Source organism: Arachis ipaensis, chromosome B6 (genome assembly GCF_059453495.1).
Source record: "Arachis ipaensis isolate K30076 ecotype BB chromosome B6, ASM5945349v1, whole genome shotgun sequence".
Taxonomy (NCBI): Eukaryota; Viridiplantae; Streptophyta; class Magnoliopsida; order Fabales; family Fabaceae; genus Arachis; species Arachis ipaensis.
Genome location: NC_142441.1, coordinates 50,617,528 through 50,633,318, shown reverse-complemented (window position 1 = coordinate 50,633,318; position 15,791 = coordinate 50,617,528). Strand labels below are relative to the sequence as shown.

Below are 15,791 nucleotides of genomic sequence, written 5' to 3'. Positions count from 1 at the left end.
CGCACACATTATTGAGACTTAACATTTCCAATAACTTTGAAAAGCCCCTTTTGTTCCCACGTTAGAGCCCACGTTAACTTAGTTAACGTGGCTCTTTATCGTGGGCTTGCCATCCTTCGAGAACGTTAGTGACACTCAACATTGTCACTAACGTTCCAAGGTGCCCCTATGCCTCACGTTAGAGTCCACGTTAACTAGGTTAACGTGGCTTCTAACGTGGCCATGCTTAGCCATCCCCAACGTTAGTGACAATGTTGAGTGTCACTAACGTTGGCCATTCTTTCACTCATCAACGTTAGCTTCCACGTTAACTAAGTTAACGTGGAAGTTAAAGTGGCTCCTTGGGGGGTTGTGTGGTTGCTTCCAACGTTAGTGAAAATGTTGGGTGTCACTAACGTTGTCGACCATGCTTGCTTCTTTCGTTAGCTCCCACGTTAACCAAGTTAACGTGGGAGTTAACGTGGTATGTTTCTCCTTAGGCCAACGTTAGTGACAATGTTGAATGTTACTAACGTTGACATTTCTCCCCCTTTCTAACGTTAGAGGCCACGTTAACTAAGTTAACGTGGACTCTAACGTGGCCACTTATGAGCATTTGCCAACGTTAGTGACAATGTTAAGTTTCACTAATGTTGGCTCAACTTCCCTTCTCCACGTTAGAGTTCACGTTAACTTAGTTAACGTGACTCTTAACGTGGTCAATGATGGCTTTGAGAGCGTTGTTGGCAATCACTTTTCTCATTAACTTTGCAAGTTACCTCCCATTCCTTGCTTCCTTTGGTCTTGAAATCAAGCAATAGAGCGCATCAAAGTTCTAGTCCAAGTCATGGGCAATGCAACATACAATTTGTCACTAAACTTATGCAAAATCCTCATGAAATAATGTAAAATGCACAATGTATGCTTGAATTAAGGTGTAAGTGAATATCTACCCAAAACTAGCTTATTTCCTAAGGAAATGCATGAAACTAACCTAAAAATAGTAAAGAAAAGGTCAGTGAAACTGGCCAAGATGCCCTGGCATCACAATACCAAACTTAAAGCTTGCTTGTCCCTAAGCAAGTACTGGAACAAGAGAATGATGAATGGAATGCCAAGAGCAATGAGTCATTCTTGTAGAAGTCATATCACTGATTTTATGGTGGTTTCATGCATAGCAACTTAGGTTCATTCCTGGATTTCAGACCTTTATCATGTCTTAAAACACTCACTTTGCTTACATCCCATGAGACTTTTATTCATTGATCCCTTTATTGTAATTTCAGAGCTTATTGGTGTTCTTAGGCTAAGTGCTCTGTAAGGGGGCAACTTTTTAAGATAAGCTTTCAGCCAACACTCCCGAACCAGTTGGTTCAAGGTGCTAGGTGTTGAAACACCCCTAAGGACTTACTCCCTCAAGTCTCTCCCCCATACATACACACCACAGGCATATAGTTCATTTATTTTCCTTCTTGAGACCTTGGTGTCCAGCACCTCTTTGGGTTACTAAATGCTCTGTGGTGAGGGTTACTCTTGATAATGGACTTTCAGCTGATAATCCCGGGTTAGTTAACCCAAGTTACCAGGTGATAAAGCACCCCTAAGAGCTTATTCATCCAAGTAGATCCCTCACACAGGAACACCACAGACACATATCTTAAGATCAAAACCATTGGTGCCTAGCCTTATTGCTTACTCTTTTTCTTTTGTTTTTTTCCACTTTCATAATTCTTTTCTCTTTTTCTTATTAGGATCTTGTCATATGCTTAGTCTCATGAGTATATTCAAAGCAAAGTATTCAGGCCAGATAGTTGTCATCCCACCTTATGGTTGAACCAACTTAGCTAACTTATGATCATACCACAAACTCATGAATGTACTCCATAGTATGAACTCCTCTCTGGTCTTTTGAAACATAAACATTCTCTCTTCATTCGATTCAAAGGGGCAAGCATACCAGTAAGTAAAGTAGGGATGCAGTGACATAAAGACTAGTGCACATAGACCTATTCAGAAAGAAAACTTAAAAGACAGAATTTAAAAAGGGTTCAACTACGAGTAACTACAAATCAAAAGTGCATTCGGACTTCCAACTTTCAACAATTCTGAGTATAATGGAATTAAGTAACAATACAACCTTCGAGTGATGATTTCTGGTTTCCCTCTCTCTTTGTCATCATCCTAGTTTTTGCTGCCTTGCTTCTTTGGTTGGAGGTGCACCATTTCCTCATAAGATTCCTGCAAGGTTACTGGAAGTTGCTTGTTCCCAAAGCACTTGAGACATAGTTAGCTTGCATGTATGCTGGTGCTTTTTGAACTCAATTTGGTGTGTGAACACCAAACTTAGTTCCTTGCCCAGTGCAAAGCATTGCACATATGCAGAGAACCCCATATCTTGTTGTCAACAAAGCAATGATCACCTATAGTCTAACTACATCTAAGTGGTTTCTCTTGATTGGATGGAGCTAGCAATATTCTTTTAGAGTGGAGTGTAATTCTAACCAATGTCCTTTGGTGGAAGACCAAACTTAGAATTACACCATCACTCTTGGATTGTTCTGGTGTGGAACACCAAACTTAGCTCCTTACAATACAGGGGAAACGACTTGTGACTTTTATTGAAATAAAGATGCAAGTGAAACTACTTGAGGTTGGGTTGCCTCCCAACAGAGCGCTCTTTTATCGTCGCTAGCTCGACGAGTCCTTAATTACTTGAGATAGTACTTTACTCTGGGGTTTTCCCCCATGTTGCCCAGATAATGCTTGAGTCTTTGTCCATTCACTTTAAAAGTCCTCTCTGAACCTTCATCCGTGATTTCGATGTGGCCATATGGTAATACTTTCATAACCATGAAAGGTCCGAACCACCTTGACTTGAGTTTTTCTGGGAACAGCCTTAATTTAGAATTGTAAAGGAGTACTCGCTGCCCCTTTTCGAAACTCCTGGGCGCAAGATGCATGTCATGTTTTCTCTTTGCCTTTTCTTTATACATCTTAGTGTTTTCATAGGCTTGTGACCTGAATTCATCCATCTCTTGCAGCTGTAAGATCCTTTTTGCACCAGCAGTAATGCTGTCAAAATTTAGTATCTTGATAGCCCAGAGAGCTTTGTGTTCCAGCTCCAGTGGTAAATGACAAGCCTTCCCATAGACCAGTTGATATGGAGACATTCCAAGTGGAGTTTTGAATGCTGTTCTATATGCCCAAAGAGCATTGATGCGCATAAACTAGTTATGCCACGATTTAGGAAATTGCACGATCGGCAAAATTCCTTCCGGCAAGTGCACCGGTTATCGTCAAGTAAAAACTCACAATAGAGTGAGGTTGAATCCCACAAGGATTGGTTGAATGAGCAATTCGGATTAGAAGTGTGTCTAGTTGAGCGGAATCAAGAATTAGATGAGAATTGCGGAATGTAAAATTGGCGGGAAACGTAAATGGCAAGAAATTAAAATGGCGGAATCTTAAATTGCATGAATTAAAGAGCAGAAGCTAAATTGCTGAAATTAAAAGGGAATGGGGGTGATTGCATGAATTGAGTTGTAGAATGTAAAGAGAAAGTGGAAATCGAAGATGGGGAATTCATTAGGTTATAGGAGATATTGAGATCTCCGAATCAAAACATGTTTATCTCTTCCTCAACCAATGCGTTCATTGAATTTTGCTTGGCAATCTTATATGATTGGATCCCAATTCCTTGGCTCACCAATTCTCTCTAAAAACAAACAAATTCCCAATCCCTTGGTTTAAATGTTCATAAGAAGAGATGATGCTCGATCACTGATTATACCACACAGTTTCATGAACCACAATTTGGTAGGATTACATGTCACAATATCCATCCAAACCCCAATCCAATTCACTGTGAGAAAGCTTCTCTAGCATGAATCCTCCATTCCTTTCCCAAGGTTCCGAAGGATTCCAATTATGGGTAGTTTCTTTCCCAAGACAACTACCCAATGGAATTAGATCGAGAAGCTTTCTAACAAAATTCAAGAGAAAAGATTGAAGAAGAAGATAAACTATTATTGATTCATTGAATTACAATAGAGCTCCCTAACCCAATGAAAGGGGGTTTAGTGAGTCATAGCTCTGAATTCAATTACAAAAGTATGAAAACTTTCCCAAAATCAAAAGTAAAGTCCTTACTAACTTAAATTCTATCCTATTTATACACTTTCTACATTGAGCTTCTGTTGTGTTTCTTGGGCTTTGAGGCCTCTCCCTGCTTTCCTTTTGCTTTGGGTTTATGATCCATAATCTTGATGAGGCTACTGATCCAAATTCTGTAACATTCATTGAGCCAACTTAGTGATAATCAAGTAATGACACATGACTCAACAAATTGAAATTCCAGACTCATCAATCCTTCAGGCCCAATCCATAAACCATGATATTCAATTGGGTTTCATACCAGAGTAAGTTTAAGTTAATGTTTGTGCTCAAATGCTAACTTAAACTGCAATATTTTTGGCCCAGAAACCTTTTCTAATAGTGGCGTTTAAGTTGCAGTTTAAGCTTAAACTGCAGCTTAAACGCCAGACACTTCCAGTGATGCCTTTTGTGGAAGCACGTTTAAGCTTCAGTTTAAGGTTAAACTGAAGCTTAAACGTGGAAATGGAAGAAGGCAGCCCTGGAGGGTCACGTAGTCGAACACGTTTAAGCTTCAGTTTAAGGTTAAACTGAAGCTTAAACGTGGAGATAGGAAAGGCAGCCCTGGAGGTCGAGCACGTTTAAGCTCCAGTTTAAGGTTAAACTGGAGCTTAAACGTGGAAATAGAGAAAGCCATCCTGGAGGTCGAACACGTTTAAGCTCCAGTTTAAGGTTAAACTGGAGCTTAAACGTGGAAATGGAGAAAGCAACCCTGGAGGAGAAAACTTGGTCGAACACGTTTAAGCTCCAGTTTAAGGTTAAACTGGAGCTTAAACGTGGAAATGGCTCCCTGGTGCATTTCCCATTTCTGGCGTTTAACCTCCAGTTTAAGGTTAAACTGGAGGTTAAACGTGGAAATGCTTCCTGAGTGGAATTCTCATTCTGGCGTTTAACCTCCAGTTTAAGGTTAAACTGGAGGTTAAACTTCAGTTTCAGCATTTCTTAGCCTTCATGATTCTGGCGTTTAAGCTCCAGTTTAGGCTTAAACTGGAACTTAAACTCCACATGTGATATTCAAGCTTCCTTTATTGATTTTGTTGCTTCCTTGCCTAGCCTCTTCTTCCCTGAAATCATCCAAACAATTGCATCAAAGTCTTGCAAAATTTCATGAGAAATCTTCCAGTCATAGCATTCAAGTAATATAACTAAAACTCATGGAATTTGCATCAAAATCATACTGTTTGGATGGTTCATTGCTTTGTTATTCATTTAACCATTCTTGGTTACTTTAAGCTCAAGAAAATGCATAAAACAACTAAAACTAACAGAAAAATGCTAGTGAAACTAGCTTAAGATGCCTTGGCATCACAACACCAAACTTAATACTTGCTTGTCCCTAAGCAAGTCCTGAGTTATTTGAGAAGAAAGTATGAAATAGAAAGCAGTTACATTGGCTATATTAGCAAGCATTTGAAGTTCATCAGAAGGGTTTTATGCAGAAAGTTGCAGTATCACTTTTTCATTCTTATCAGGTAAGATTATCACTTTTTCATTGCATCCATCAAACACTGCTATGGCCTCTTGTTATTCTTATGTCCTTGGCACTTTTCTCTTCTTTGTTTTTCTTTTCTTTTTTTTTTTTTTTCTTAGAGCTCCTTTGCTCCTTGTTTGCTTAGTGTCATGTGTTGCACAAGCCTTTAGCATTTTCTTTTTCTTATCAGTGCACTACACATATCCACTCCAGGCATTTTAGTTCACATTTCTTCTTGAGACATTGGTGCCCAGCACCTTTTTGTGTGACTAAATGTTTTGTATTTAGGTTGCTCTTGATAATGGACTTTTGGTTGATAATCCCGGGTTAGTTAACCCAAGTTACCAAGTGTTGAAACACTCCTCAGAACCTATTCATCCAAGCATATCCTTAATACATAAACACCACAGGCATTTGTCTCAGAAGTTCAAACCATTGGTGCCTAGCTTATTTTCTCAATTTTTTTCTTTTTGGTTGTCCTTTTTCAGTGGCTTTTTCTTCTTCTTTTTCTTTCTTTTTCATGGCCAAAGACATTTATTCATTAAGATCCATAGACAGTTTTCAATTTCTACACAAAAAATGATAATTCTACACTCTATTTCCAGTGATCTGACTAAACAATCAAGCATGCATACCACCACTTAATTCTACTTGATTTGTCACTAATTGAGCCAAGTTACTTTTGTTCAAACTTTTCTTTTATTTTTGGAAACAGAACAAGCATGGCAAGCATTTGTTTAAGAAGGTGAAGTTATATCCAAACATCTAGGCATTCACTTTATTCAAAGCAATAAACAGACAAACATACTAGAAACTTCACATTCCAGAAAGATTCAACAATTACAGTTTAAACCAGAACAAGCATGCTTTTGTTTGCCCTTTTTAAAGAATTGTCAAGGAACAACACCACCTTGTGAAATTCCTTGTTTTCTCTTTGTTGCCAGGGAACAATTTGAATTCTCCTTCTTCTCCTAGTTGTTGCTTCATGTTCTTTCTCAGATCCTTGTTTCCTTTCCTGCAAAGAGTGATGAAGTTGCTTGCTTCTCAAGCACTTGAGTGGTTAGCTCAACTATGTATGGGCAAGTGTCTGAGTCTTAAGTTGGTGTGTGAACACCAAACTTAGTCTCCTACTTACTTCTCTGTTCTTTGAATCCTTGAATTCTCCTTGGAATGAAGTTGCTGCTAAGGATTTTAAGCATTTCTGTGCTTGCTTAGAATGGTTATTCCTTTCATATAATTCAAAGGTTGTTGTGTTCAGTTGATCTTTATGGTGGAACACCAAACTTAGAGTCACACATTCCCCTTTGAATTATTGATCCACGAATTCATTGTTTGGTGTGAAACACCAAACTTAATTCTTTGCAATGCACAGAAACTACTTCACCTTTTTATTGAAACAAATAAAAGAAACAGCAAGGGAGTATTACCTCAGGTTGGGTTGCCTCCCAACAAGCGCTTCTTTAACGTCACTAGCTTGACGGTTGCCCCTTGTTAGGGTGGATTGTAGTGCTTGATGTCTTCTCCTCTCATTATGAAAACGTCCCCATTTGATTCCTTCATGACTTCTAAATGTTCCATAGAAAGAACTTTCCTGATTGTGAACACTTGAGGGAGCTGGGAAGGAATGGTTTTGAGGCCAGGTGGGATTGGCAGATAATGACTTGATATCACTTTATCTCCCAGAGAGAAACCTTCAGTGGGAATTTTCTTGTTTCTCCACCCTCTTGGCAATTTCTTTACAATTCTTCCCTTTCTCTTGAGGATTTCTTCATTGACCCTTATGCCAGGAGGATCCTTCTGATCTGTTTCTATTGATTCTTGTGGCTTTAACTCTTGCAATTCTTGTTTGCCTTCCAAGGACTGTTTCAGAATTTCAGCTGCTGGATTGCTTTCCTCCAAACACAGATGGCTACTATCATCCTTAGGCTTTTCAGGTTCTGGTTCAGGCTCAGATGCAGGTTTGAAAGCATTGAAAATGAGCTGTTCATCATGTACTCTCAAAATTAGCTCTCCTTGTTCTACATCTATGAGCGCTCTAGCAGTGGCTAGAAATGGCCTTCCCAGAATGATAGGGTGTAGGTGGCTTTCCTCCATGTCCAAAATGACAAAGTCTGTGGGGAAGTAATAATCTCCCACTTTCACCAGCACATTCTCAACTACCCCTTCAGCTTGCTTCTGAGTTTTGTCAGCCAGTTGTATGATTACATCAGTGGATCTCACCTCATTCAGTTGTAGCCTCTTCATGAGAGTTAGAGGCATCACATTTATGCTAGCTCCTAGATCACAGAATCCTCTATCAATTTTTGTTCCCCCTATGATGCAGGGAATATGAAAACTTCCTGGGTCTGTTTTCTTAGAAACTGTGTCCTTCTTGATGAGGGAACTGCATTCTTTGTTCATTGTTACCGTTTGTCCTCCCTTCAAAACTCTTTTCTTGCTCAACAATTCTTTTAAATACTTGATATGTGTAGGCATTTGCTGGAGAATCTCAAGAAAGGGAATATTAATATGGAGAGACTTAAATGTCTCTAAAAACCTTGAATAGGTTTTCCCTTTTTCTCCTCCTCCTAACCTCTGAGGAAATGGTGCTTTTGGTTGATATGCTTCCATCATGCCTTTTTGCAGTTCCTTGGCTTGCTCAGTTTCACTTTCCTGCTTAGCTTCTTCCACACTTTCCTTCAAGATTTCTGGCTCCTGTTTTGAGGGTCTGATTCCTTCTTCTTCTGAGACTTCCTTCAATATAGTGATGGCCTTGCAGTCTTCCCATCTCACTCCCTTTTGTTCCCCTTTAGGATTCTTTTCCGTGTCACTAGGGAACACTGCAGTGGACTTGGGGGCTTGTTGGGATAGCTCTCCTACTTGAGACTCCATCCTCTTTAGTCTTTTACCATGGTCCCTTAAGGTAGATCTCACCTCATCCCTAAAGCTTTTCAACTCACTTACGTCCTGACCCATGTTTGCCAGCCTTCCTTCTATCCTGTTTAATTGATCTTGAAATTGTTGGTTCGGATTAGGTTGGGTCGGTTGATTAGTTTGGCCATGATATGATGGTTGGGAGTAAGTGTTTTGTGTGGCTTGGTATGATCTTTGGTTGGAGTTTTGGTATGTGGACTTGTTATGTTGGTTTTGCTGGTTTCCCCACCCAAAGTTTGGGTGGTTTTTCCAGCCTGGGTTGTAAGTGTTGGAATGTGGATCATATGGTTGCCTTTGTTGATTTCCTACATAATTGGCCTCTTCCCAATCTCCTCCTTCAGTGCTTTCTTCCTCTTGATCTTGTGTGTGTATTGCAGCCACTTGCTTTGTTTCTAACTTCCTGGTGAGCTCTGCTAGTTGCTTGGCAAACATCTTGTTTTGGGCTAGAATTGTATCAACATGGTTCAGCTCCATGACTCCCTTAGTGTTGTGTCTCTCTGAGGCATAGTAATACTCATTCTCAGCCACTATCTCAATCACTTCAATGGCTTCTTCCACAGTCTTTTTCCTGTTCAATGAACCTCCTGATGAATGGTCCACAGCCTTCCTTGATTCATAAGAAAGTCCATCATAGAAAATGTGCAATTGCACCCAGTCATGGAACATGTCTGGTGGGCATTTCCTTGTCAAATCCTTGAACCTCTCCCATGCTTCGTAGAGAGTTTCACCATCTTGTTGTCTAAAAGTCTGAACCTCAGATCGAAGCCTATTGACCTTTTGTGGGGGGTAGAAACGTGCCAGAAACTTGCTTTCCACCTCGTCCCATGTTGTTAGGCTCCCCCTTGGGAATGATTCCAGCCACTTAGCTTCCTTGTCCCTAAGTGAAAATGGGAACAAAAGCAGTTTATAGGCATCTTCCTGGACTCCATTGGACTTCACAGTGTCGCAAATTCTCAGGAATTTTGTGAGATGTTGGTTTGGGTCTTCATTAGCACTCCCACCAAATGAACAATGATTCTCCACAAGTGATATTAGCTGTGGTTTGAGCTCAAAATTGTTGGCCTGAATGGGTGGTTTCTGAATGCTGCTACCACAATTCCCAGATGTTGGGTTTATGTATGAACCAAGAACCCTCCTCTCGGGAATGGCATTGTTTCCATCAGCTCTCCCATGGTTATGAACTTCTCTTTCCATGTTGAGATCTAGAGCTTCCTCAAAATTGTCCTCAGATTCTCCTTCAGATTCTTCTTCTCCCAGTACTCTCTTCCCTCTTGCTTCCCTTCTAAGTCTATGAAGGGTCCTCTCTGGTTCGGTATATGGAGGAGTTGATGTCTCTCCTCTCCTACCTGTCATACAAGACACAGCACAGGCACCAAACAAGTGAAATACTCTTGGTTAATGGAAGAGTATGGTTAGAGCAGTTGAGGAATTAATTCAAACAGTTAGTGAGTCAGTGAGTTAGTTGCTTGAATTTAAAGGCATAAAGAAAGAAAGCATGTAACAGAGTGCAGAAATTAAAATTCAACAAGTAACTTGAACTGAATTAAAAAAGAAAAGAACAATTGCTCAATCTAGTTAACTTCCAATTGAAGAATTGTCAATCGAAAACTAATCCCCGGCAACGGCGCCATAAACTTGATGCGCATAAACTAGTTATGCCACGATTTAGGAAATTGCACGATCGGCAAAATTCCTTCCGGCAAGTGCACCGGTTATCGTCATGTAAAAACTCACAATAGAGTGAGGTCGAATCCCACAAGGATTGGTTGAATGAGCAATTCGGATTAGAAGTGTGCCTAGTTGAGCGGAATCAAGAATTAGATGAGAATTGCGGAATGTAAAATTGGCGGGAAACGTAAATGGCAAGAAATTAAAATGGCGGAATCTTAAATTGCATGAATTAAAGAGCAGAAGCTAAATTGCTGAAATTAAAAGGGAATGGGGGTGATTGCATGAATTGAGTTGCAGAATGTAAAGAGAAAGTGGAAATCGGAGATGGGGAATTCATTGGGTTATAGGAGATATTGAGATCTCCGAATCAAAACATGTTTATCTCTTCCTCAACCAATGCGTTCATTGAATTTTGCTTGGCAATCTTATATGATTGGATCCCAATTCCTTGGCTCACCAATTCTCTCTAAAAACAAATAAATTCCCAATCCCTTGGTTTAAATGTTCATAAGAAGAGATGATGCTCGATCACTGATTATACCACACAGTTTCATGAACCACAATTTGGTAGGATTACATGTCACAATATCCATCCAAACCCCAATCCAATTCACTGTGAGAAAGCTTCTCTAGCATGAATCCTCCATTCCTTTCCCAAGGTTCCGAAGGATTCCAATTATGGGTAGTTTCTTTCCCTAGACAACTACCCAATGGAATTAGATCGAGAAGCTTTCTAACAAAATTCAAGAGAAAAGATTGAAGAAGAAGATAAACTATTATTGATTCATTGAATTACAATAGAGCTCCCTAACCCAATGAAAGGGGGATTAGTGAGTCATAGCTCTGAATTCAATTACAAAAGTATGAAAACTTTCCCAAAATCAAAAGTAAAGTCCTTACTAACTTAAATTCTATCCTATTTATACACTTTCTACATTGAGCTTCTGTTGTGTTTCTTGGGCTTTGAGGCCTCTCCCTGCTTTCCTTTTGCTTTGGGTTTATGATCCATAATCTTGATGAGGCTGCTGATCCAAATTCTGTAACATTCATTGAGCCAACTTAGTGATAATCAAGTAATGACACATGACTCAACAAATTGAAATTCCAGACTCATCAATCCTTCAGGCCCAATCCATAAACCATGATATTCAATTGGGTTTCATACCAGAGTAAGTTTAAGTTAATGTTTGTGCTCAAATGCTAACTTAAACTGCAATATTTTTGGCCCAGAAACCTTTTCTAATAGTGGCGTTTAAGTTGCAGTTTAAGCTTAAACTGCAGCTTAAACGCCAGACACTTCCAGTGATGCCTTTTGTGGAAGCACGTTTAAGCTTCAGTTTAAGGTTAAACTGAAGCTTAAACGTGGAAATGGAAGAAGGCAGCCCTGGAGGGTCACGTAGTCGAACACGTTTAAGCTTCAGTTTAAGGTTAAACTGAAGCATAAACGTGGAGATAGGAAAGGCAGCCCTGGAGGTCGAGCACGTTTAAGCTCCAGTTTAAGGTTAAACTGGAGCTTAAACGTGGAAATAGAGAAAGCCATCCTGGAGGTCGAACACGTTTAAGCTCCAGTTTAAGGTTAAACTGGAGCTTAAACGTGGAAATGGAGAAAGCAACCCTGGAGGAGAAAACTTGGTCGAACACGTTTAAGCTCCAGTTTAAGGTTAAACTGGAGCTTAAACGTGGAAATGGCTCCCTGGTGCATTTCCCATTTCTGGCGTTTAACCTCCAGTTTAAGGTTAAACTGGAGGTTAAACGTGGAAATGCTTCCTGAGTGGAATTCTCATTCTGGCGTTTAACCTCCAGTTTAAGGTTAAACTGGAGGTTAAACTTCAGTTTCAGCATTTCTTAGCCTTCATGATTCTGGCGTTTAAGCTCTAGTTTAGGCTTAAACTGGAACTTAAACTCCACATGTGATATTCAAGCTTCCTTTATTGATTTTGTTGCTTCCTTGCCTAGCCTCTTCTTCCCTGAAATCATCCAAACAATTGCATCAAAGTCTTGCAAAATTTCATGAGAAATCTTCCAGTCATAGCATTCAAGTAATATAACTAAAACTCATGGAATTTGCATCAAAATCATACTGTTTGGATGGTTCATTGCTTTGTTATTCATTTAACCATTCTTGGTTACTTTAAGCTCAAGAAAATGCATAAAACAACTAAAACTAACAGAAAAATGCTAGTGAAACTAGCTTAAGATGCCTTGGCATCAAGCATCATCCAGCTTCTTTGACCAATCCTTTCTAGATGCACCCACAGTCTTTTCCAGGATCCTCTTCAGCTCTCTGTTGGATATCTCAGTTTGCCCACTTGTTTGAGGATGGTAAGGTATGGCTAATTTGTGTTTTACCCCATATCATAGGAGGAGAGCTTCTAATGGTTTGTTACAAAAGTGGCTCCCTCCATCACTGATGAGGGCTCTTGGGACTCCAAACCGGCTAAAGATATTCTTCCTGAGGAAGTTCATGACTACCTTGTTATCATTAGTTGGGGTTGCAATAGCCTCTACCCACTTGGAAACATAATCCACTGCTACCAGGATGTACTTGTTTGCATATGAGGTTGGGAATGGTCCCATGAAATCTATTCCCCACACATCAAACAGTTCCAGTTCCAAGATGAAATTTTGTGGCATGGCGTTTCTTTTGGGCAAGTTTCCAGATCTTTGGCATTCATTGCAGCTTTTTACTAGTTCCTTGGCATCCTTGAAAAGGGTGGGCCAAAAGAATCCGCTTTGTAACACTTTTGCTGCAGTTCTGTCCCTTCCAAAGTGCCCGTCATAACATGAACCGTGGCAATTCCACAGGACTTCTCTTCCTTCTTCTTCCGAAACACATCTTCTAAGGATTCCATCTGAACATTTCTTGAAGAGATATGGCTCGTCCCAGACAAAGTATTTTGCATCATTCATGAGCTTCCTTTTTTGATGCTTATTGATCCCTGGGGGTAATGCCCCAGTTGCCTTGAAATTTGCAATATCTGCAAACCATGGTGCTTTGTGAACTGTCATCAACTGCTCATCAGGGAAGAGCTCGTTCACATTTGTATCATTTCCTCCACCTTGATCATGAGGGATTCTGGATAGGTGATCTGCCACTTTGTTCTCCACTCCTTTCTTGTCTCTGATTTCAATATCAAATTCCTGCAACAGTAAGATCCACCTTATTAGTCTTGGCTTTGATTCTTGCTTGCAAACAAATATTTAAGTGTTGTGTGATCTGTAAAGACAATCACTTTAGCACCAATGAGGTATGATCTAAATTTGTCAAATGCAAAAACTATTGCTATCAACTCCTTTTTAGTAGTGGTATAATTTCTTTGAGTTTCATTAAGGACTTTGCTAGCATAGTATATCACACGAACTAAGTTATCTTTCCTTTGTCCTAACACTGCCCCAACTGCAAAATCAGATGCATCACACATCAATTCAAATGGTAGGTTCCAATCAGGTGGGGAAATGATAGGAGCAGAGGATAACCTCATTTTCAAATGTGCAAATGCTAGCATGCATGTTTCATCAAAGATAAATGGTGTATCAGATACAAGGAGATTGCTTAAGGGCTTGGCTATCTTTGAAAAATCTTTAATGAACCTTCTGTAAAAACCAGCATGCCCTAAAAAACTCCTAATTGCCTTGACATCACTGGGTGGGGATAGTATTTCAATAAGTTCTACTTTAGCTCTATCAACCTCAATGCCTTGGTGAGAGACCTTGTGACCAAGGACTATTCCTCTTGTCACCATGAAGTGGCATTTTTCCCAGTTCAAGACCAAATTGGTCTCTTGGCATCTTTTCAATACCAAGGCGAGGTGATGTAGGCAACTAGGAAAGGAATCTCTGAATACCGAGAAATCATCCATAAAAACTTCAATGAATTTTTCTATCATATCCGAAAAGATAGACAGCATGCAGCGTTGGAAAGTTGCAGGTGCATTACATAGCCCAAATGGCATGCGCCTATAGGCAAACACTCCATACGGACAAGTAAATGAGGTTTTCTCTTGGTCTCTGGGATCAACCACTATTTGATTATATCCTGAATAACCGTCGAGGAAACAATAATATGCGTGCCCTGCAAGTCTTTCCAACATCTGATCCATGAATGGAAGGGGAAAATGGTCTTTTCGTGTAGCCTCATTGAGTTTTCTGTAGTCTATGCACATCCGCCATCCTGTGACGGTCCTTGTAGGTATGAGTTCGTTCTTCTCATTAGTAACTACAGTGATTCCTCCCTTCTTGGGCACAACATGTATGGGGCTAACCTAAGGGCTGTCCGAAATTGGGTATATGACCCCTCCTTGCCAAAGCTTCATAACCTCTTTCTGTACCACTTCCTTCATGATTGGGTTCAGCCTTCTTTGGGATTGAATGGATGGCTTAGCATCATCTTCCAACAGTATTTTATGCATGCATATGGCTGAACTGATTCCCTTCAAGTCAGCAAGGGTCCATCTAATGGCATCCTTATGCTCCCGCAGCACCTTGAGTAGCTCGTCCTCTTGATCTTGACTGAGGGATGAATTTATGATCACTGGGTAGTTTTCATTTTCTCCTAGATATGCATATTTGAGAGTGGGTGGCAGTGCTTTGAGTTCAAGTTTGGGTGCTTCTGACTTGTCGTTCCCTTCCTTTGGTGCATCTGGTATATGTATTTCTGCTGTGGCCACCTCTTCACTTGATTCAGATTCTTCCTCCACCAATTTCTCGTCCTCTTCAGGTTCTTCTTCTTCAAAATTCTCCTGCACTTCATCCTCAAGTGCATCTAACCTCATGCATTCCCCCAATTGTTCTAGTGGGTTACTCATGGCCTTGAACACATTGAATGTCATCTTTTCATTTTGTAATCTCAGGGTGAGGTCATCCTTCTGAACATCAATGACAGCTCCAGCAGTGGCCAAGAATGGCCTTTCCAAGATGATGGAGGTCTTGGCGTCCTCCTACATGTCCAGCACCACAAAATCTGCTGGAAATATGAAATCTCCCACTTTTACCAGCAAATCCTCTACTATCCCGTGAGGGAATTTGAACGATCGGTCTGCCAGTTTGGTGCACGAAATTGTGATGTCCAGGCTCAAACAATCCCTGGCAACGTGAGCAACTTAGTGCGCTGATCTCAATACATAATTGTCACAACTTCGATACAACTAACCAGCAAGTGCACTGGGTCGTCCAAGTAATACCTTACGTGAGTAAGGGTCGAATCCCACGGAGATTGTTGGTATGAAGCAAGCTATGGTCACCTTGTAAATCTCAGTCAGGTAGATATAAAGTAATGAAGATGTTTTTGAATAATAAATAATAGAATAGGGATAGAGATACTTATGTAAATCATTGGTAGAAATTTCAGATAAGCGAATGGAGATGCTTTTCGTTCCTCTGAACCTCTACTTTCCTGCTATCTTCATCCAATCAGTCTTACTCCTTTCCATGGCTGGCTTTATGTGATACATCACCACTGTCAACGGCTACTTTCGGTCATCTCACGGGAAAATGATCCAATGCCCTGTCACGGCACGGCTAATCGTCTGGAGGCATCACCCTTGCCAATGGCTTCATCTTATCCTCTCAGTGAATAATATGCTCACGCACCCTGTCACGGCACGGC

General features: G+C 40.3%; 1 protein-coding gene and 1 non-coding gene across 2 annotated transcripts; one reads left to right on the top strand and one right to left on the bottom strand.

Moving 5' to 3' along the window:
* Nucleotides 1-7,093: 7,093 nt before the first annotated feature.
* On the bottom strand, nt 7,094-9,868 carry LOC107615670 (uncharacterized). Its single transcript, XM_088489848.1, has 2 exons — nt 8,333-9,868; nt 7,094-8,278 (listed from the first exon to the last, which is right to left on the bottom strand). The coding sequence occupies exons 1-2, from the start codon at nt 9,866-9,868 to the stop codon at nt 7,094-7,096; spliced, it is 2,721 nt and encodes a 906-aa protein (XP_088345974.1).
* Nucleotides 9,180-9,283, top strand: LOC148555525 (small nucleolar RNA R71). The gene has a single exon (XR_015886339.1). It is a non-coding gene; the product is annotated as a small nucleolar RNA R71 (small nucleolar RNA).
* Nucleotides 9,869-15,791: the final 5,923 nt, after the last annotated feature.

What these genes read in the sequence shown, in the direction of transcription:
- LOC107615670 (XM_088489848.1), bottom strand. Translation starts at nt 9,868, where the DNA reads ATGACAGGTAGGAGAGGAGAGACATCAACTCCTCCATATACCGAACCA. An exon ending in CCATCACTATATTGAAGGAA is followed by an intron (nt 8,279 to 8,332) that starts GTCTCAGAAGAA and finishes GAAATCTTGAAG; the next exon opens with GAAAGTGTGGAAGAAGCTAA.